Consider the following 22,807-nt stretch of genomic DNA (forward strand, 5'->3'; position numbering starts at 1 on the left):
TAGTAGAACTGCTCTCAGCAGCACTCACCTGGTCTATTTCAATCCCGTACCCATGACTGAGTCATGGCTGTGGGCGGGACAGGTCCAAGCAAATGCTGCATGAAGTAAATAGCCTGTGGACAAAACCTGATGACTCAATGTGAACAGTCACCAACCGCCAAAATCTAGACAGATGGAATACATCCCAAATTGTGGTGCATAGCAAGGTGGAGGTCAACCACCGACCAATTCAATGAAGAAAAAACAAAAAAGCCAGCACCAAATGTGCACTTCAGCACTAAACATTCCAAACTGTACTTATTATAAAAATTTTGAGATTTTTGGCAAAAAATTGCAATTTCTTGAGCTGCCTCGCCACGTCACGGCAAATCTCATTAGAGGCAGTCCTACACTAAAATATTTTTTTCTTCATTGAATTGGTCGGTGGGTGACCTCCACCTTGCTATGCACCCCAATTTGGGATGTATTCCATCTGTCTGGATTTTGGCGGTTGGTGACTGTTCACATTAAGTCATCAGGCTTTGTCCACAGGCTATTTACTTCATGCAGCATTTGCTTGGACCTGTCCCGCCCACAGCCATGACTCAGTCATGGGTACGGGATTGAAATAGACCAGGTGAGTGCTGCTAAGAGCAGTTCTACTATTCATATGTGAGGCCGTATGGCACATTTTATAAAAATATTTTAGTGTAGGACTGCATCAAATGAGATTTGCCGTGACGTGGCGAAGCAGCTCAAGAAATTGCAATTTTTTGCCAAAAATCTCAAAATTTTTTTTATAATGGAGGGTTTGTCGGGGTTAATAAATTGGTAATGAGGGACTTTGTTAGTGTTTTTTATTTCTAATAAAGGATTTTTCGGGTGTGTGTGTTTTTTAACTGTAATTTACAGATTAATCATGGAAGGAATCTCGGGGAGACACCTGACATGATTAATCTAGGATTTAGTGGCAGCTATGGGCTGCCATTAACTCCTTATTACCCCGATTTGCCAACGCACCAGGGTAAATCGGGAAGAGCCGGGTACAGCCCCAGAACTGTCGCATCTAATGTATGCGGCAATTCTGGGCGGCTGCTGACTGATATTGTTAGGGTGGGGGGCTCCCCATAACGTGGAGCTCACCATCCTGAGAATACCAGCCTTCAGCCGTATGGCTTTATCTGGCTGGTTTTAAAATTGGGGGGACCGCACGCCGTTTTTTTTAATTATTTAATTATTTATTTCACTGCACAGTATAGACACGCCCACCGGCTGCTGTGATTGGGTGCAGTGAGACAGCTGTCACTCAGTGTGGGGGCGTGTCTCACTGCAACCAATCATAGGCGCCGAAAAGCAGGAAAGCAGGGAATAGGAGATTGATTAATGAGCGGCCGGCTTTTTCAAAAGAGGAAAAGCCACCGGAGTTTGAACAGCTGTGCAGCGCCGCGGCAGTGATCGGGGAACGGTAAGTAAGAGAGAGGGGGGGGAACTGACCGACAGACTGTGAGAGGGGGACAGACAAGACAGAGAGAGACAGACCGACGGACTGAGGGAGATAGAATAAAAAAAAAAAAATGACCGACATCGCTAGTAAAAAGCACAAAACGTGCGTTTTGGACATCGGAGTGCCACACAAGGTTTTCACGTAAAATCTTTCATGTATTAATCTCAAAAAGTAACATACACCAGCTCTATCTCACTATTGGGTATGTGCCCTTAACATTTCCGCCATGAAAATTCATTTTGGTGTCATTTTGGAAGGTTTTCTGGTGAGTCCGTAAAAATGGCATAAAACTTGGACAAAATTGTTCACAGCTGTGACTTTTGAGTGATAAATGCTTCAAGGGGTCTTCTCCATGCTGATGCCATGTCATTTGAGCACTCTTCTGAGACTTTTGTGACATTTTTAGGGTTTCTACATGCTGCCGGGGGGTCATTTCACAAAAATACTCGGGTCTCCCATAGGATAACATTGGGCTCGGTGCTCGGGCCGAGTACACGAGTATCTTGGGAGGCTCGGCCCGAGCTTCGAGCACCCGAGCTTTTTAGTACTCGCTCATCACTAATCACATCACATCAGGAGGAAACAACAACATCACTCCGGGCCGGCTAATGAAGAGAAGAGTCATCGATGCTGTCCGGCAATAGACGGTTCTTGGATCCTCCATCGAGAGGCCACAGATTACCAACGTGACCGACGGATTGAGTCTTGAGAATCAACTTGGCCATAAAACAAAACCAGTCTTTTGATTCATGCTGCCTAAACCATGAGCAGCATGAATCAGAGCCTTATGGCATGATTGCGGATGGAAACATTTTTCCGAAACGTTTCAGAAAATAACTCAATTATAAGATTTGTCCGGGGACCATAGGCAGAGACGGGAATTGTCTGCCCCCGGCATCCCAAGCCGGCTTTTCTTACCGCCGCTCCATGATTGAATGCTTTCTCCCATGTGTGCAGTTAGCGAGAGACCTGTCAACAACCTAGAGCGGTGCGGGGAAAACAGGCTCATGTTGGGCAGCGTGGTTCTCCTGAAAGTGTCAATCCTCTACATAATACAGAACATCCCGTTGGCGTCACTCAGTAGGATATTGTATGGAATAGTCTGGAATCGGACAGTGTGGAAAATACACCAATAAAGGTATGCATTCAAAAATAAATGAATACCGCAACCTCCCCCTGTGTGAAGCGTCCTGACTCAGGCCTTCATGTTCATTGTATCCCATCATTAATATAATTTATTCATCATAATGGAAATATATGCGATTCATTGACTACTCTTGGCCGGTGCGTCGGTGTTGGAACACGTAGGATTAGTGGACAAGGCACGGAGATTCTTGGTTGAAATGCTACAGTGCAAGTTGAGATTAGACAGAGGGGCTGGATTAATTCCCAATAGCTGACAAAAAATGTAGATCTGTTATAAAATGAGAACAGAATATTTTTGGGCATGGGCCACGGGTCCCCGCCAGCTGTAATGAAACTCATTCCGAGGTTCTCCCGTCAACCGGCTGCAATTTAGTGCTACCCATTGACCTGAAATGAAATTAAAAAACAGCTCTGAGACATGACGACATCGCGAGGATAATGATTTATATCATCTTTTGGCCTTCGGGGAGGGAAAAGATGGGACACAGGCAACAACTTCTGCCCAATCATTGTTTAAGAAAAATGTTCTTCTCGCAACAAATGGAATAGATCTTGTCCTTGGAGTCTCGTAACATATAACTCTTCCCAGAAAATAGAGAAAGTATTAAAAGGTTTAATAATCAGCTACCAACAAAGAGACCTCACAGAGGAGCCTTCTACAGGTCTCATGCTCTCATCTCCATACTGTGTCGTAATAAGCAACGGAAAGCCAGTATTACCGGAGTGTGTTATGTGTAACGGGATTAACACGTGTCCGCAATACCAACAGCATGGATGACAATAGAGTACCAAACACCCGAGCATGGTAGTGCCCACTCATCACTAGTTACCAGTACTGAGAACCCGAGCATGGTAGTGCCCGCTCATCACTAGTTACCAGTACAGAGCACCTGAGCATGGTAGTGCCCGCTCATCACTAGTTACCAGTACAGAGCACCCGAGCATGGTAGTGCCCACTCATCACTAGTTACCAGTACAGAGAACCCGAGCATGGTAGTGCCCGCTCATCACTAGTTACCAGTACAGAGCACCCGAGCATGGTAGTGCCCGCTCATCACTAGTTACCAGTACAGAGCACCCAAGCATGGTAGTGCCCACTCATCACTAGTTACCAGTACAGAGAACCCGAGCATGGTAGTGCCCGCTCATCACTAGTTACCAGTACAGAGAACCCGAGCATGGTAGTGCCCGCTCATCACTAGTTACCAGTACAGAGCACCCGAGCATGGTAGTGCCCACTCATCACTAGTTACCAGTACTGAGCACCCGAGCATGGTAGTGCCCACTCATCACTAGTTACCAGTACCAAGCACCCGAGCATGGTAGTGCTCGCTCATCACTAGTTACCAGTACTGAGCACCTGAGCATGGTAGTGCCCGCTCATCACTAGTTACGAGTACTGAGCACCTGAGCATGGTAGTGCCCGCTCATCACTAGTTATGAGTACTGAGCACCCGAGCATGGTAGTGCCCGCTCATCACTAGTTACCAGTACAGAGCACCCGAGCATGGTACTGCCCGCTCATCACTAGTTACCAGTACAGAGCACCCGAGCATGGTAGTGCCCGCTCATCACTAGTTACGAGTACAGAGCACCTGAGCATGGTAGTGCCCGCTCATCACTAGTTACCAGTACTGAGCACCCGAGCATGGTAGTGCCCGCTCATCACTAGTTACCAGTACTGAGCACCCGAGCATGGTAGTGCCCGCTCATCACTAGTTACCAGTACTGAGCACCTGAGCATGGTAGTGCCCGCTCATCACTAGTTACCAGTACTGAGCACCTGAGCATGGTAGTGCCCGCTCATCACTAGTTACCAGTACAGAGCGCCCGAGCATGGTAGTGCCCGCTCATCACTAGTTACCAGTACTGAGTACCCGAGCATGGTAGTGCCCGCTCATCACTAGTTACCAGTACAGAGCACCCGAGCATGGTAGTGCCCGCTCATCACTAGTTACCAGTACTGAGCACCTGAGCATGGTAGTGCCCACTCATCACTAGTTACCAGTACTGAGCACCTGAGCATGGTAGTGCCCGCTCATCACTAGTTACCAGCACTGAGCACCTGATCATGGTAGTGCCCGCTCATCACTAGTTACCAGTACTGAGCACCCGAGCATGGTAGTGCCTGCTCATCACTAGTTACCAGTACTGAGCACCTGAGCATGGTAGTGCCCGCTCATCACTAGTTACCAGTACTGAGCACCTGAGCATGGTAGTGCCCGCTCATCACTAATTACTAGTACAGAGCACCAATGCAGATCATACCCAATGATTGTAATGGAAACTTTGGGAAATTGACATGCCCTCTGGTGGAGCAGAATTGAATTTTGACATTTCCCACTAGTTGTTTGCTCTTTGTTGGGGCAATGGGACACCATGTGCAATGATAATTGTCTGAGGACATTTCTAACAAAAAGCCATTGTGCGATGTGGAAACGCTCTTTTTCTTACTGTCCTCTAGGCAATGTTCTTGATCCAGTTTTGGCTATAATGAAAATAATTAATTTTCATAATGTTTTTCATCATCTTCTGTTTGTATGAAGTTTCCACATTTCAGAAACCTGTAACAAATAAAATTATTGTTTTCTGTTCTTTAAATGTTATGGACACCTTTGGATCATTTTTCTTTCATTAAATGCATAAATAATGAGGGAAAAGTAGCCTATTTTTTCAATAGGGCTACCATAATTTTTGTTTTATAAGACTCACTGGAGTATAAGACGCACCCCAAATTTAGAGGAGGAAAATAGGAAAAAATAAATTTTAATGTTAAAATGAGGGTCCATCTAATCATCCTAGTGCGTCTTAATCCTTATGCTCTCCAGGAGGGAACGACGGTGGTGGAGCGGCTCAGGAAGGTCACAGGAGGCAGGGTCAGCGATGCTGCGGGCTCAGAAGAGGGGGTGTTGCGTCTCAGGAGTGTCACAGCGGCGGCGGACGCCATTAATCTGCCTGTGGGCTGCAGGGGTGTTGCAGTGGACGCCATTAATTTGCCTGTGGGCTGCAGGGGTGGTGCGGTGGATGCCATTAATCTGCCTGTGGGCTGCAGGGGTGGTGCGGTGGATGCCATTAATCTGCCTGTGGGCTGCAGGGGTGTTGCGGTGGATGCCAATAATCTGCCTGTGTGCTGCAGGATTGCTGCGATGGATGCATTAATCTGCCTGTGGGCTGCAGGGGTGGTGCGGTGGGCGCTATTGATCTGCTGGCAGGCTGTGGGAGTGTCACTGCAGTGGAGCATCTCAGGAAGTTCACAGAATGGGGTGTCTCGGCGGTGGGGGCCATTGATCTGACTGCAGGGTCAGGCAGGCTTGAATTGCCTGTGCCATTGATCTGACTGCAGGCTCAGGCAGGCTTGAATTGCCCACGGTTGTCGAGATGGACTTCAAGAAAATGGCCACGGATGCGGCATGTGTGCAGATAGGACTCCATGGCCATTTTCTTGGAGTCTATTGCGTCAATCTGCGCATGCGCCGCCTCCGGGGCCATTTTGTTGAAGTCCATCACGTCAAACGCAAGCGATTCAATGGAGCCAGCAGTCAGATCAATGTACCCGTTGCCGAGACACCCCTTCCTGTGATCATCCTCAGCCGCCCCATTGCTCCTTTGAGCCCTAAGTATCCCTGATCGTGCTTCCTACGACCCCACTGCACCACCGCCACCCTGGTAAGCCATATCCGGATTGTAAGATGCACCCCCATTTTACCCCCAGTTTTTGGGGAAAAAAAGTGTGTGTTTTAATCCGGAAAATACGGTAATTAGATTTGGAGTTTGCAGGATTTTTCCAGTTTGTATGTATCGCTGTACATCGCTGGCCGCAGAACGAGCTGCCTGGGTGGGTTTGTAATCTCTCCTCCGCCCATCATCTTCTTAGCTGATTTACGAGTAAATCAAAGTTGACCTTGGATTTGCTGTGAAGGTGAAACAAAAGTCAAATTGCCTGAATGTCATTATTGAGAGAGTTCAGCTCTGAAGCCTGAAGTGCAGTTTTATCAACAATACATGATTTTAGCTCAGGACATGTAAGAAAAAAAAGTTATTTAGCTTTTATGCCGGTAAAATTTACACTTGTTTTAAAAGTGTTTAAAAAAACGGATGGCCCCTTTAAAATCCTCCGCTGCGGAATGTCCTGTAAATTCTACTAATTGTAACTTACTCCTTTTCCTCATAAAACATCGCGGCTGCTTCTTAATTTTCTTGCTCACTGGCTGCAAATTAAACTCTAACTTCTTATCAAAACGCCATAAATCAGCCTCATTTAGAAAAATCAGCATTTCTAAAGACTATTTGACTAAATTGTAATGTTTAAATAGAGAAAATTGGTTAGTAATTTGCAACTGTTAATGGGCCGGGCTTGCAATTATCCGGCATCTGCTGCGCTGAGGCGCTGGTTCCTGGGTCTCGTCTGCAAGAACCGCGTAATAAAACCCCAGCCTTCAGTGTTCTCATTTCAATAAACTTTTGATTCTGCGGCCAAGACATCTCCGTTTGAGAATGTCCAGATTACGGAGAGGATGGTGTTGTTAAATAGATACAATGTTTTCATAATTTGGCTAAGCAGACTATTTGTAATATAAATCACGTACAGTACAAGGAATCAGCCAAAGGCCAGTGCATATGGAGATGGGCCCGGACCCGGTGTCTTGTCAGAATTCGCACTCTACTACCAGTCATTAAATTGAGTTTAACAACTTGTGTTTCTGCAATGTTGCAAGAACTCACGAGGTCCTCCTCCGTCTTTTTGGAACAGAAAGTTACAGATGTGCAGAGAAGTAACTAGATTAGGGAAGTTAAACTATTGGTTTAGTAAAGAAGCCTGATTGTTCTAAGATTACAATTTAATCTAATTTCGTAGGTCACTTTTTTTTCCATTCATTTCTGTTATATATTAAAATCATTAATGTGTATCTTAAGCCCATCATCCACATGGCAGAACTGTCAATTTCAGCAGAACCGGCCATCTATCTCATGTGTAAGGAGACCTCCAGATCCTCCTCCGACACATGATGGTGAGAGAAGAATCTTTTCTCTTCTCTACCAATTGAAAACACATGAAAGCTCCATCCAGTTGAGCGTTCATGTGTATGGGGAAATTGGTAGATCATTTGTATGACAGCTTTCTCATGTGTAAGGAGACCTCCAGATCCTCCTCCGACACGTGATGGTGAGAGAAGAATCTTTTCTCTTCTCTACCAATTGAAAACACATGAAAGCTCCGTCCAGTTGAGCGTTCATGTGTATGGGGAAATCGGCAGAACATTTGTATGACAGTTTCTCGTGTGTAAGGAGACCTCCAGATCCTCCTCCAACACATGATGGTGAGAGAAGAATCAGGCAGTTAAAATATAATTTTTTTTTCTCTTCTCTACCAATTGAAAACACATAAATGCTCCATCCAGTTGAGCATTCACGTGTATGGGGAAATCGGCAGAATAATTTGTATGACAGTTTCTCATGTGTAAGGAGACCTCCAGATTCTTCTCCAACACATGATGTCGAAAGAAGAATCAGGCAGTTAAAATATAAATGTTTTCTCTTCTCTACCAATTGAAAACATGAAAGCTCCGTCCAGTTGAGCGTTCATGTGTATGGGGAAATCGGCAGAACATTTGTATGACAGCTATCTCATGTGTAAGGAGAACCCACGATCCTCCTTCAACAGATGATGTCAAGAGAAGAATCAGGCAGTTAAAATAAAAATGTTTTCTCCCCTCTACCAAATGAAAACACATGAATGCTCCATCCAGTTGAGCGTTCATGTGTATGGGGAAATCGGCAGAACATTTGTATGACAGCTATCTCATGTGTAAGGAGAACTCAAGATCCTCCTCCGACACATGATGGTGAGAGAAGAATCTTTTCTCTTCTCTACCAATTGGATACACATGAAAGCTCCATCCAGTTGAGCGTTCATGTGTATGGGGAAATTGGTAGATCATTTGTATGACAGCTTTCTCATGTGTAAGGAGACCTCCAGATCCTCCTCTGACAAATGATGATGGTGAGAGAAGAATCGGGCAGATAAAATATAAATGTTTTCTCCCCTCTAGCAAGTGAAAACATATGAATGCTCCATCCAGTTGAGCATTCATGTGTATGGGGAAATCGGCAGAACACCTCTATGACAGCTATCTCATGTGTAAGGAGACCTCCAGATCCTCCTTCAACAGATGATGTCAAGAGAAGAATCAGGCAGTTAAAATATAAATGTTTTCTCCCCTCTATCTCCTCCACCAATTGAAAACACATGAATGCTCCATCCAGCTGAACGTTCATGTGTTTGGGGAAATTAGCAGACAGCTATCTTACATGTATGGGAACCCTTTGACATGTAGTATCTTCTCTTTTGTAAGTTTAGATTTTTAAAGGGAACCGGTCACCAGATTTGGTGACTATAAGCTTCAGCCACCACCAGTGAGCTCTTATATACAGCATTCTAACATGCTGTATATAAGAGCCCAGGCCGCTGTGTAGAGTGTACAAATCACCTTATAATACTCACCTAAGGAGCAGTGCAGTGCAGACTGGTCGAATGGGTGTCTCCGTTCTCCGGATGCAGCGCCTCATCTTTCGGCTATATTTGTCCTCCTTCTTCTGAAGCCTGGGTGCATAACACGTCCTACATCATACACAGTAGCCAGCATTGAGGTCCTGCACAGGCGCACTACAATATTTTGAAGTTCACTGCTCAGGGAAGAACAAAGTGTGGCTGCACGGGACCTCAATGCCTGCTAGTGTGGATGACGTAAGACGCGTCATGCACCCAGGCTTCAGAAGAAGGAGGACATAGATGGCTGAAAATGGCGGTGCTGGAGAACGGTTGGAGAATGGAGACACCCATCCGGCCAGTCAGTACCGTACCCCCCTCGGTGAGTAATATAAAGTGATTTTTACGTTCTACACAGCGGCCTGGCCTCTTATATACAGCAAGTTAGAATGTTGGATATAAGAGCCCACTGGTGGTGGCCGTAGCTTATAGGCGCCAAATCTGGTGACAAGTTCCTTTTAAGCTAATAATTAGTAATTATAATCCAGCAATGACAATTTTAATAATAATAGGAATTTACCATAATCAAGCAAGAAATTAAAGTTCCACTCCAATGTATTTTTTGTTTCAGAATTTGAGTGGTATCACAAATATCTTTTCTCTATATGTACTAAAGGCCCCGTCACACTAAGCAACATCGCTAGCAACATCGCTGCTAACGAACAACTTTTGTGACGTTGCTAGCGATGTTACTGTGTGTGACATCCAGCAACAACCTGGCCCCTGCTGTGAGGTCGTTGGTTGTTGCTGAATGTCCTGGGCCATTTTTTAGTTGTTGCTGTCCCGCTGTGAAGCACAGATCGCTGTGTGTGACAGCGAGACAGCAACAACTAAATGTGCAGGCAGCAGGAGCCGGCTTCTGCGGAGGCTGGTAACCAATGTAAACATCGGGTAACCAAGAAGCCCTGTCCTTGGTTACCCGATATTTACCTTTGTTACCAGCCTCCGCCGCTCTCACTGTCAGTGCCGGCTCCTGCTCTGTGCACATGTAGCTGCAGGACACATCGGGTTAATTAACCCGATGTGTGCTGTAGCTAGGAGAGCAGGGAGCCAGCGCTAAGCAGTGTGCGCTGCTCCCTGCTCTGTACACACTTAGCTGCAGCACACATCGGGTAATTAACCCGATGTGTGCTGTAACTAGGAGAGCAGGGAGCCAGCGCTCAGTGTGCGCTGCTCCCTGCTCTCTGCACGTGTAGCTGCGTGCGCTGGTAACCAAGGTAAATATCGGGTTGGTTACCCGATATTTACCTTAGTTACCAAGCGCAGCATCTTCCACGCGGCGCTGGGGGCTGGTCACTGGTTGCTGGTGAGCTCACCAGCAACTCGTGTAGCGACGCTCCAGCGATCCCTGCCAGGTCAGGTTGCTGGTGGGATCGCTGGAGCGTCGCAGTGTGACATCTCACCAGCAACCTCCTACCAACTTACCAGCGATCCCTATCGTTGTTGGGATCGCTGGTAAGTTGTTTAGTGTGACTGGACCTTTCAACTAACCGATTACTGTCTTTTACTGGTGCCAACACCCCTTTAGTCCCTCGTTATCAGTCTCAGAAACTTACATTGAGAAGTGACTTCCGGTTCCGCCCGGCAAACACTGGAGTGAGTCGGGTAGTCATTAATCCATTCACAAGGTTGGGAGCTGCTCTGGGAAAAACAAAGGATGGCGATCAGTAAATATTTTACTACACATAGGAAAAAGACATTAGTGATACCGCGCTGGTGTTGAAATAAAAAAAATACACGTAAGTGGTGCTTTAAAAGTTAAAATTGCCCCATTCACTGTATGTGGGTCTAATAGATTACATGATGTCAAGAATTCCTGGAGCAAGTCACATTTTTAAATTCAAATGACTGAGACACCATCCAGCCGATGAAGATGTGCTAAACATATAAACATTAGATTGACTTGGTTGATCATTTTTCATTTTGTTTTTAGGAAAATAAAATAAAAAACACCAAAAATCACTTTTTATGTATTTGGAATTTGCTTTAGACATAAGAAAAATTACGGTACGTTTTTACTTTATATTAACAGTAGTTTAAACAACAATACAATTATATTTCAAAAAGATGGAGCAAAATCAGACCCCATTACGGTACCTCTCTACTTTATAATTACAGTAGTTTAAACAACAATACAATTATATTTCAAAAAGATGGGGCAAAATCGGTCCCCATTACGGTACCTTTTTAAGGCCAGTTCATACTGTCATACTTTATTAAAATGGAAGTAAAATATTCTTTTTACGTTTATAGTTTAAATGAGTTTTACCACTGTAATATTACACTATAGATAGCATAACATGACGTTATAGTACATGAACTATTTTTTTCCTTGCATCATAAATCAGTGCCATTTATAATTATAGTGTATATGTGTTTTTTTCTGTAGTTTATAACATTTCTATCCATAATTTCAGGTTCAGTGAACAGAAGTACAGTTGTTACAGCTAGTACAGCCATTCAGCTTCTAGATGACCGAAAATCACCAGTGGTGGCAGGTAAATTCCTTGTTTCCTTTTTTTGTGATACATTTAGTTAACTGTTAATATATTGTCACATATTGTATATCTTTTATGCTCTTTTAGACATTCATAGTATATAAAGTACAGATATCTAGAATGGGTTCATGAATGCCACACACAGGAGTCTTTTTAGCCACTGCTAAAACTTCACTGGAAAACAATTCTCATCTGTATTGGTCTGGTAAACCAAACGTTACTTTTGGCCACGTACAAGTGATTCATTTAATAATAACGGTACTTGCAATACAGCGGTTTAATGCCTTAAATCTGGGAGTGTTTCACCAATGCAATTACAAAGACATCTCAATATTTCATATTACCAAATTACTAGTTAGGAGACCCCTCAAATTACATGGTTCATAAACCACTGAACAATATGTTCTGTAATTTATTTGTACATAAAAAAGTACAGCTGAATTGCAGATTGTCTGACAACTGTGTTGCATAACGACTTGCTCCAAGTTTAACCTCATTTTCCATTGCTGCAGAATTACAGTTTCACATTTTATAAAAAAAAAAAATATATATATGACTCTAATCACAATTTCTGCAATGTTACAAATGAGTGATTGTATTTTTTGAAGATTCATGGTTTAAAGGAAATGGAAAAATTATCAATAATGGACAATATTGGACAATATCTACTATGATACAATATCTCTGACAACTCCAATATCTCAAATTCCTTATTACAATCTATTATTCATACGTAACATACAGTTATGACATTTGTTGAATTGACATGTGTGAGGTGCTAGGAGGAATATGATGAGGAATATGACATTTATATGTCTGTCAACAATGACTTTTCACTTGCACACATCCCACCCTGCAGCAAGGAGAAATCACAAAAATCTGGTCACCAAATGGCAGGTGACAGAATCCAATTAAGATTAAAGAAGAAGCTCTAGCCAGAGAAAACCCCCTGCTGACAAAGTGATTCAGCTAGGGAAATGGGTGGGCAACTGCAAGTTTTACAAGCACAATCTGTAGCCAGTATGGCTTTGGGGAAAAGGCTAAAATATTGGGGAGCGCGTTGCTCCCACAGATAGGGCAGACATATTTCCGGCTTCACGATGGTGAGACGCACATCACAGGTGCCCTATACTGTTGTCATCATTCGCCTAGGGAAGCTGCATTGAGCATTTGTTTATACACCTTATTATGAAATGATTATACGTTGCCGATCACATATGACAAATCAGTGCCCCTCATGAATTTTTGCAAATTATGTCATTAAGCCATAAACAAGGTGAATCATATACTTTTTTTTGTTGTCTCCTTCAAAATAAAAACATAGAAATTAAAGGGGTTGACCAGTACATTTTATAAGTTTAAAAATAAACACATAGGGGTTCTATAATGGAAAAAACACAGTCGCCTACCACATTCATGCCTCTCCTCCATAATGCTGCTGTTGTTTCCCACTGATTGTAACCCTTCATCCACCAGTGGTGGACATCAGGGGACTGTATCAGCCAATCAGAGACCACTGCTTCCCCACCCACTATAGTAGGGAAGGAGTAGATTGTGGAAGAGGAGGAGCATTGGGGGATCAGGTGAGCATGAGGGGTTTTATTTTAATACCACTGTGGGTCCATTTTTAAAGTATGAAAAAGTAGTGGACATGGAAATGGACATATAGCGCAGAATAGTAAATTTAGAGGCTATGTTTCATGAGTGTATCCCACCCGGAGGAGACTTCGGGTGAATCTGGTGACATGAGGTCACGGCGCCTTGCCGCTGGCAGATTCACTACTGTCATTTGATAACATCTCCTTGCTTGTGGTGCTGTAAGGGTTAAGCACCCTTTCCTGCCTGGCTGCTGGCTGCATCTTCCTATCTCAGGTGCGGCTCTTGAGGATCACTCCCCTTCCCTATTTAAGTCACGTGATCCGATCACATGATGCCTGTGATAGAAACTGAATCCTCATTTCTATGTAGTCCACTTTGGAAGGAGCCTGCTCTTGAAGAAGTCTGTTGTGTTGTGTGCAGCAGTGGTGTTTACTCCACCAGGAGTGTCTTTTCCTTTGCATATCTATTTCCCTTTGTATTCCTACCCTTCTTTTTCTGTATTGTAGTGGTAAGTCTAGTGAACTCTTTGGCCTGCTCACTAGCCAGGGTGAGTGTAGGGCTAGCTGAGGGCTTAAAGTATCTGGTAGCAAGAACCTGTATAGGAACACTAGGGAGCTCAGGAGTCAGCTTGAGGTGAGTTCAGGAGATGTCCCCTTACCCCTCTCCCTATCGGCAGGGACCTCCGTTGTATCGCGACCCCTTTGTTCTCTGTGTGTTGGTACATCTTCTGGGGTTTTACCAGGTACTAGGTAAACCCTACTAGTCATGTACGTGACAGTATGTTTGCCCCACATGAAACAAAAGGCTACAATGACAGAGTTAAAAATTTTGGAAATCCAAGATGTATTCTCAAAGCCAAAAATAATGTAAAAAGGTTAATCCTGTCCTCCCAACATTCAGTCTGAACAGTGTCATACATGTTAACCATGTTGTTTTCTTGTATCACCAAGACAGCTAAAATCTTAAGTGGCAGCATCCGCCGCCGAGTCAGTCAAGGGCAGTTGTACGGACGTAACACATTGTTTGCATCACGCTGCTGGTCGTCTTCTCACAGTTGACTGCGGTTATCTTGAAACATACATAGACATTGTAAGCAATTCCTGCACAGGGATAGGACGAGAGGTCTGGTTGTAACACAATTCTTTAGCATTAATGAAACATGACAGCAATGCTTTACTTCCAGCTAGGACACACCAGAAAAAGCGCAGGCCCATTGAGGTAACTGTGATGGATCACGTCATGTAAATTAGCTGAATGGCTGGAACGCCGGAGAAATCCTATCAACTCCTGTAATAAACATTTAGGAACAATATTCTTTTTTAGTTTGCATCACAGTACTCGCCGTTGCAGGTTATGGACACATTTCCATTTTCTTTTTAAAGTGGAATAAAATAATTTATGGTTGGTTTTTGGCAATTTTTTTTTTTACTGTGTATTACTATGCATTAATATGCAACCCCTCTCTTTTCACTTTTCAAAGCATGTCTAAGTTCAAATCTCTTTTAATTTGGTTAAAGCTTATGTGACATAAAAAAATGGAATGGGCTAGCTTTATTACGAAAACACTCCCATCAAAGTTTTTATCCACTTAATAAATTGATGTCATCATATTATACAGCACTGCATACTTACAATTGCTCATTTTGCCCTTCTACCCATTAAATTCTTCTCTTTTTTTCTTCTGTATGTAGAAACAGTAAGTCTCTTTTCCCTGCATAAGTCATCACTGCAAAGTCCCTGACAGGGGAGGAGGGAGCAGCTGCATCAGGAGCCTGAGAGGGGGTTGATTCATGTAGGGAAAAAGAGACTTAAGGCTACTTTACACGCTGCGATATCAGTCCTGATATCGCTAGCGTGGGTACCCACCCCCATCTGTTGTGCGACACGGGCAAATCGCTGCCCGTGCCGCACAACATCACGCAGACCCGTCACACATACTTACCTGCCCGGCGACGTCGCTGTGACCGGCGAACCGCCTCCTTTCTAAGTGTCCGTGCGGCGTCACAGCGACGTCACTGAGCAGCCGCCCAATAGAAGCGGAGGGGCGGAGATGAGTGGCTGGAACATCCTGCCCACCTCCTTCCTTCCTCATAGCGGCTGGGAGGCAGGTAAGGAGAGCTTCCTCGTTCCTGCGGCGTCACACATAGCGATGTGTGCTGCCGCAGGAGCGATGAACTACATCGTTACTGCTGCAGTAACGATAATCGAGAATGGACCCCCATGTCACCGATGAGCGACTTTGCACGTTTTTGCAACGATGCAAAATCGCTCATCGGTGTCACACGCAGCAACATCGCTAATGCGGCCGGATGTGCGTCACAAATTCCGTGACCCCAATGACTCTGCATTAGCGATGTCGCAGCGTGTAAAGCCCCCTTTGCTGTTTCTACATAGACCAGAAAAAAGAGAAGAATTTACTGGGTAGAAAGGCAAAATGAGCAATTGTAAGTACACAGTGCTATATAATACGATGATTGCAGTATATTAAGAGGAATTGGAATGTTTATTTAATGGCACTATACATAATGGTGTTATACAACACTTTACAGAAAGGGAAGGAGGTGAGTTGTGATATCACATATTGTGAATGGTGATCCTGTGTTGCTTACTGTATGTAAAGGTGTTATAAATCATTGATTGAGGAGGAGGTAAGCTGTGGCATCACCTACTGTGAATGGTGGATCTTGTGTTATCTTCTGTATACACAGGTGTTATCAGTCATTGTAGAGGAGGTGGGGAGGTGAGCTGTGATATTACCTATTATGAATGGTGGATCCTGTGTTATCCACTGTATATAGAGGTGTTATCTGTCATTATACAGGAGGGGAAATTGTATAAGTGGTGGTGGAAACCCCTCTTATACGGCTCCTGAATAATGCGAGCGGAGCTTTACATGGACAAGGCCAGTTCCTCTATTGAACATTTTCGGTAAATTAAGCCCTCTGTGTCGTGTTTGTTCTGGTCGTCTCTTAATTATCAAATATTGCTCGTGTGGTTAATATTCTCCTCGCAGCCAGAAGCTCTTGTCAATATTATTCTGGCCATTAAGCAAAGGAAAAGTCCAAATCCTGTTTAAAATTGTCTGAAAAAAACATCAAAGAAATCTCCGTCTTATCGAATACCCTTCATAAACACAACAAGATGGCGATTAAAATACAATCAACAATCGCCAATAGCGAAAACCTCGGAAAAGTCAACAGAATTTTCTCATTAATTGGATCCAAAACAAAGTGTCGCCTGAAAATAAATCCAGGACAAATGTGGGAAGCATTAGACATCAAGCCTGCGGCCGGCCGGGGCTTTGTCATCCTTTGCCATCTGAACTCGGGCCTATTCCTGTGTTTGTTTTCTGACGAGCCTCAACAGTAATTAGTGATTGTAGAGCCTGGAGCAAATCATGCGCTGGAAGGAACCAGAACCCTTGATTTGGGCAATCACAATAATCAGCATTCAGTGACAGTGTCACATCAGTCATCCATCGGCTTCCATGCAAAGTTGCATAACTGTAAATATCTGACAACAGAGAGACATAACACGACGCTAGACAAAGCGGAACACGGCGCTCCATTTTCTATTTTTAATTTTTAGTACAAATTAATTACAATTGCATAAAACATATACATATACCGTAGTTTTCGGATTATAAGAAGCACTTTTCCTCCCAAACATTTGGGAGGAAAACGAGGGGTGCGTCTTGACATAAGAATATAGCTTACTGGTGGAGGAGAGGGGTCACAGGAGGCAGGGGCAACGCTGTGCGGCGGGCGGTGCTGCTGTGTGCGGCTCTGTGTGGTGGGCAACACTGCTTTTTTGCGGCGGGCAGCAAGACTCTCTGCGGCAGGCAACGAGGCTCAGGCCATTCTGAAGATATCGGCAGTAAAGGCTTCAAATAATGACACCCAAAGTCAGAGTGTTCGCAGATACAGCTCTCGACTCAGGCTCTCATCTGTGCACGCGTCGACTTTGGCTGCCATTTTTTTGAAGCCAACACCACCAACATCTTCGGAATGACCAGTGCATCACCGTCCACAGCGAGACCCAGAACAGGGCAATACCAACTGCCCCAGCAAAGAGTAGCACCGGCTGCCCCAGCACAGATCAGCACCCACAGCCCCTGCACATAGCAGTGCCCCCTGCCCCAGCACAAAGCATTGCCCGCTGCCCCAGCACATAGCAGTGCCCGCTGCCTCAGCACAGAGCAGTGCCCCCTGCCCCAGCACAGAGCAGTGCCCGCTGCCCCAGCACATAGCAGCATCCGCTGCCCCAGCACATAGCAGTGCCCCCTGCCCCAGCACAGAGCAGTGCCCGCTGCCCCAGCACAGAGCAGGGCCCGCTGCCCCAGCACATAGCAGCATCCGCTGCCCCAGCACATAGCAGTGCCCGCTGCCCCAGCACAGAGCAGTGCCCGCTGCCCCAGCACAGAGCAGGGCCCGCTGCCCCAGCACATAGCAGCATCCACTGCCCCAGCACAGAGCAGTGCCCGCAGCCCCAGCACAGAGCAGGGCCCGCTGCCCCAGCACATAGCAGCATCCACTGCCCCAGCACAGAGCAGTGCCCGCAGCCCCAGCACAGAGCAGGGCCCGCTGCCCCAGCACAGAGCAGCATCTGCTGCCCCAGCACATAACAGGGCCCGTTGCCCCAGCACAGAACAGGGCCCGCTGCCCCAGCATATAGCAGCACCGGCTGCCCCAGCACAGAGCAGCGCCGGCTGCACGAGCACAGTGCCGCAGCTCACAGTGAGCATCTGGGCCCCCGTCTGCAACACTTGCAGCATCGCCATACTCCAGCACTGCCCTTGCCTCCTGTGACCCCCGCTCCGCCACCCCCGTCCAGTAAGACACCACTGAATTATAAAACATACCCCATATTTTTTTTTCCCGTTTTATCTCTAAATTTGGGGTGCGTCTTATCCAATGCGTCTTATAAAACGAAAAATACGGTAATTAACATATAGGTGCATAAGGCTCCATACTGACCTCAGTTTAGATGCTGCAAATAAATGGGGTCCATGTGGAGGTGGTCTTCATTGAATGAGGCGTCCGGCGCTTCTTTTATAACCACAAACTGCAACAAAGATGTGTTAATCACAGCAGGTGGCATGACCTCTAGCTGACCTCGTCAGGCAATAATAATTTTCTGAAGCTAAAGCAAACATTGTAGGTAAACACCAGCACACAGTGTGATAACAGAGGCATTGCTGAAATCTGTGTGTTAACCGTTAGAGCATGCGGTGTTCAGATCACATAGTGAAAACCTGCTGACAGACTCCCTTTAAATCACTTGGTCTTTCTATTGTGTTTTTCCCTTTGATGAAAACATTTTTAAAGATAACCTTTCACGACTTGGCACTGCTCCATTAATTCTGAAGCAGTTTTTCTTTTTTTTCTGTGCCCTTCGGTTCCAAACTTATGCCCTCCACCTAATAATAAGGACACAAATTTTCCCTGCACCCTCGTGGGCGTGTATCACAGACCTTTTCTGTGGGCATGTGCTTTTCTCATCCGACGCTGGCCAATCAAAAGACGGCCACACCCACATAGAAGTTGTGTGGTTCCCGCCCAGGAGGATCAAAGGAAAATTTGCACAATTCTTTTACAGCCACTATCACATTCGAAGAAGGTAAAATTGTGTATTGATGAACTATTGGACTGCACAGGGCCAATATATTGTTTTTTTTCCAATATTTTTTTTTTATGTATACAAATTTACATTAGATGAACTCAAACAAATAACACAACAACTAAGAAAATACAAAAATCAACGAAAAATTACACAGCAAAAACACAACAAAGAAACACCAAAAACCTAAATTTAACCTAAAAGAAGAAAAGTGGTGGAAAAGTGTGGGTGGGGGGCACGCGGGGCTAGCTTGTGAATAACAGCCAATATAGGATGAAGAAAAACTGGATAGGGTTATAAGGCCGGCATCTGGTATATGGAACAGGCGTAAAAGGATGACACAAATACAGATTTAGTAAGTAACCAGCTGCTGTGCCAGTGGGGAAGACGCCCAGAGGTTCCATTGCTTCATTCTCCAAGACTAAACAGTAGAGGATAAGGTCACCTCATATGGAAAATGAGTATTTAATTTAGTTACAACATCTTCCAGGGAGGGAACCTCTGGATCTTTCCATTTGGCCGCCGAGCACTATTGTTCTTGTACCGGGGTCTCCTTCTATTTGTCTTCGTCACTGCAAAGAATGAAGATGTTCCAGAGCAAATCAACTCAAAGGCAATTCGCTCCATGGACATTGATCACCCATGGGACTTCTACTTTTATGCGTCAAATAAAAAAAGGAGGAAAAAAAGAGCCGTAAAATTCCGGGCACTGGTGCGTCTTAGGACGAGCGATGCACAATTTTGATTTTATTGTCTTCGAAATATGTTTTTCAGATACAAAGTCATTATATTACTGACATTATTTACTAACATGGCTTAAATAAACCAAAAAAAGGCTCTAAATATCTCGGCAAACAAAATACCTGAATTAGAAAAATAATATTCTACATAATCAATGTGAACCTACATATACACAATTCAGGGCCCCAACAATTTGCTCAATAGAAAATGTATTAAATAGTGTGCAAATACATACAGATTTATATTTGCTATACAGATGAAGGGGAAAAAAGGTGTCGCACTACAAAACAGAGGAAAGGGGAAAATTGGTGCATAGTGCTGTATATAGCCTAGCTATAACAGCAGGTAATGGCTCACTTACTGGAAAATAGGTAGGAGGAGCACTGGCTCAAAATGTTGTATAGTATAGTTAGCAGATTCATATGGATCAAGTATAGCTGAATAAATAAACTCAATACCCCATAGTACTATCCAGTGTGACTGATCTAATAAATGATCAATACAATAGTATAGTATGCCAGCCCCATAGGCCACACTGCCCCACAGTAGAAATGTTTGTCTATGCAGCTCGTCCCGTACACTACATCACCTCGATGTGCGTTTCGCCGCACTTCCGATTCTGACAAAACTGGAAGTGCGAAGAAACGCGCGTCGGGGTGTGGTGCATAGACGTAAATATGGCCACCAGTTAGTTACATGGGCGAAAATGCTTATACTGTGGGGTAGTGTGGCCTATGGGGCTGGCATACTATACTATTGTATTGATCATTTGTTAGGTCAGCCATGCTGGAGGGTAGTATGGTGTATTAGTTTATTTATGTAGTTTTTCTTGATTCATATGAATCTGCTATCGATACTATATGACCTTTTGAGCCAGTGCTCCTGCTACCTATTTTCCTGTAAGTGAGCCATTACCTGCTGTTATAGCTAGGATATATACAGCGCTATGCACCATTTTCCCCTTCCCTCTCTTTTGTAGAGTGATATCTTTTTTCCCTTCATCTTAATAGTTGTAGTCTATGTATAAAGTAAATATAAATCTGTATATATTTGCACACTATTTCATACATTTTCTATTGAGCAAATTGTTGTGGCCCTGAATTGTGTATATGTAGGATCACATTATGGTGTAACCAGGGCCATGTTTATGAGAACAGAGGCGGTTTATAGGCATTATCCAATATAAACAATGCTAGGGGCCATTTTTATGCAATTTGCTAAAATTTATAAACAATTTCCTTTGAACTGATTTGCTTTCCTCTGGTTACATTAATGTGATTGCAGGATCACTGGTTTTGGTTATTAGTTACGCTGATGATAGATTTGTATCGCGAGTACGGAAACATTGACTATTTTATAGGTAACTTTGTATCAAGACTTGTGAAAAGTTCAAAGTTTCTCTCAGACATATAGCCCCTCCGCAAATCATCTCACATCAGGGATAAAATACTGAAGGATTGCTTGGCGTAATTAGAAAATTCAGCACCTCGACATTTGTTACCGTACAGACCTCTAACACCTACTTTATAGGACGCAGACGAGGCACCTGCATCTTCCTTTGACCTTGTGCAGACCTGTTTCAGCTCCTTATTGTGTATGATGGTGGCACTCGTCTGAAGTGTGTGCAATGACTTGGTGGAGCCGCTCCCCTTCTTTTGTGTGGGGCACGGCTGAGATCTCCAGTCTGACAGAAGTCATTAATCATAGTCAGTTGTGGATGGCTGCGCCGTACTCACTGTGCAGGTGGCGAGCCCGGCGAGCCCCGGAGGGTCCATCCAAAGTCTTCAGGAGTTTATTCTGCTGAGTTCAGATCCTTCTCTCAGTGCAGGGTTCATTTTCATGTAAGATTCCAAACTAATCCATTTAAAGTCATTATCCCCCAAATAATTCTTCTTTATTCCCCTGGTTTATTGCAAAAGTTACTTTCCATGTACTGTATGTTCCTTCCGTTATATATCTGTACTAGCTGTACTACCCGGCTTCGCCCGAGTTAATAACTGCTGTTAACAAAATAGAATGTATTAACAAAAATGTATTCTGCACACAAAAACCACAAAACAAATAGATATAAATGTAATTATAATGTATGTCTCCCCCTCTGTATATCTCTCTGTCTCTCTCTCTATCTCTTTGTCTGTCTGTCTCTTTCCCTGTCTGTCTTTGACTGTCTCTGACTCTTTCTCCGTCTGTCTCAATCTCTTTCCCTGTCTATCTCTTTCTCTGTCTGTCTATCTATCTCTTTCACTTTCCCTGTCTGTCTCTTTCCCTGTCTGTCTCTTTCTCTCTCTTTCCCTCTCTGTCTCTTCCCCTCTTTCTTTTTCCCTGTCTGTCTCTTTTCCTCTTTCCCTCTGTCTCTTTCCCTGTGTCTGTCTCTTTACCTGTCTGTGTCTGTCTCTTAAACTGTCTCTCTCTTTCCCTATCTTTCCCTGTCTGTCTCTTTCCCTGTCAGTCTGTCTCTTAGTCTGTGTCTGTCTGTCTCTTTGTGTCTGTCTCTTACCCTGTCTATGTCTGTTTCTTACCCTGTCTGTGTCTGTCTCTTTCCCTGGCTGCATTGTGACACGCCAACATTCCATTTAAGGGCGTGGCTGCGCATTCTTTCGAAGTTCTGGCTGCACTGTGGCTCCCAGCTCCATTCGCTTTAATGGAGGCAGGTTTTTTGGTGAATAACTGTAAAGAGCGGGGTTAAAATTTCCCCTCAAAACATAGCCTATGATGCTCTCGGGGTCCAGAAGTGTGAGTGTGCAAAATTTTGTGGCTGTAGCTGCGACGGTGCAGATGCCAATCCCGGACATACACACACACACACACACACACACATTCAGCTTTATATATTAGATTGTATATATGCAGCACTAATGGTGTTAATCGGTAGAGCACCTTTTCGAGGGATTGTCTACTTTTGATAACGCACTTTCATAAACTCTTTTTGGAGCTTTAAAGGGAACAGTGGGAGGTTCAGTCTAGTATTATAATCATCCATTAGCTTTGTGTAATGCTTTACATTACTTGTGAGTGCTGTATGGAAATTAAACACTGCAAGTGACTCACCCACCCCAGGGCTATGGGACACCCGGTGCCGGGCCGGACTAGTCCGGGGGTAGTCAGTGGTGGTGGGGCCCGACTCCGTGGCCCTGGTGGGTGTCAGTTAAATATGGCTGGTGACTTGGGGTTTGT

General features: G+C 44.4%; 1 protein-coding gene across 1 annotated transcript in view; it reads left to right on the forward strand.

The window, feature by feature from the left end:
- Positions 1-22,807, forward strand: part of CACNA2D3 (calcium voltage-gated channel auxiliary subunit alpha2delta 3) — a 1,156,773-nt gene that overhangs the window by 857,105 nt on the left and 276,861 nt on the right. Inside the window, exon 27 of the mRNA XM_075321303.1 lies at positions 11,594-11,674. Coding sequence (XP_075177418.1) covers positions 11,594-11,674 — 81 coding nt within the window. The remainder of the gene's footprint in view (positions 1-11,593; positions 11,675-22,807) is intronic.

The sequence above is a fragment of the Anomaloglossus baeobatrachus genome, chromosome 8 (assembly GCF_048569485.1).
Source record: "Anomaloglossus baeobatrachus isolate aAnoBae1 chromosome 8, aAnoBae1.hap1, whole genome shotgun sequence".
Taxonomy (NCBI): Eukaryota; Metazoa; Chordata; class Amphibia; order Anura; family Aromobatidae; genus Anomaloglossus; species Anomaloglossus baeobatrachus.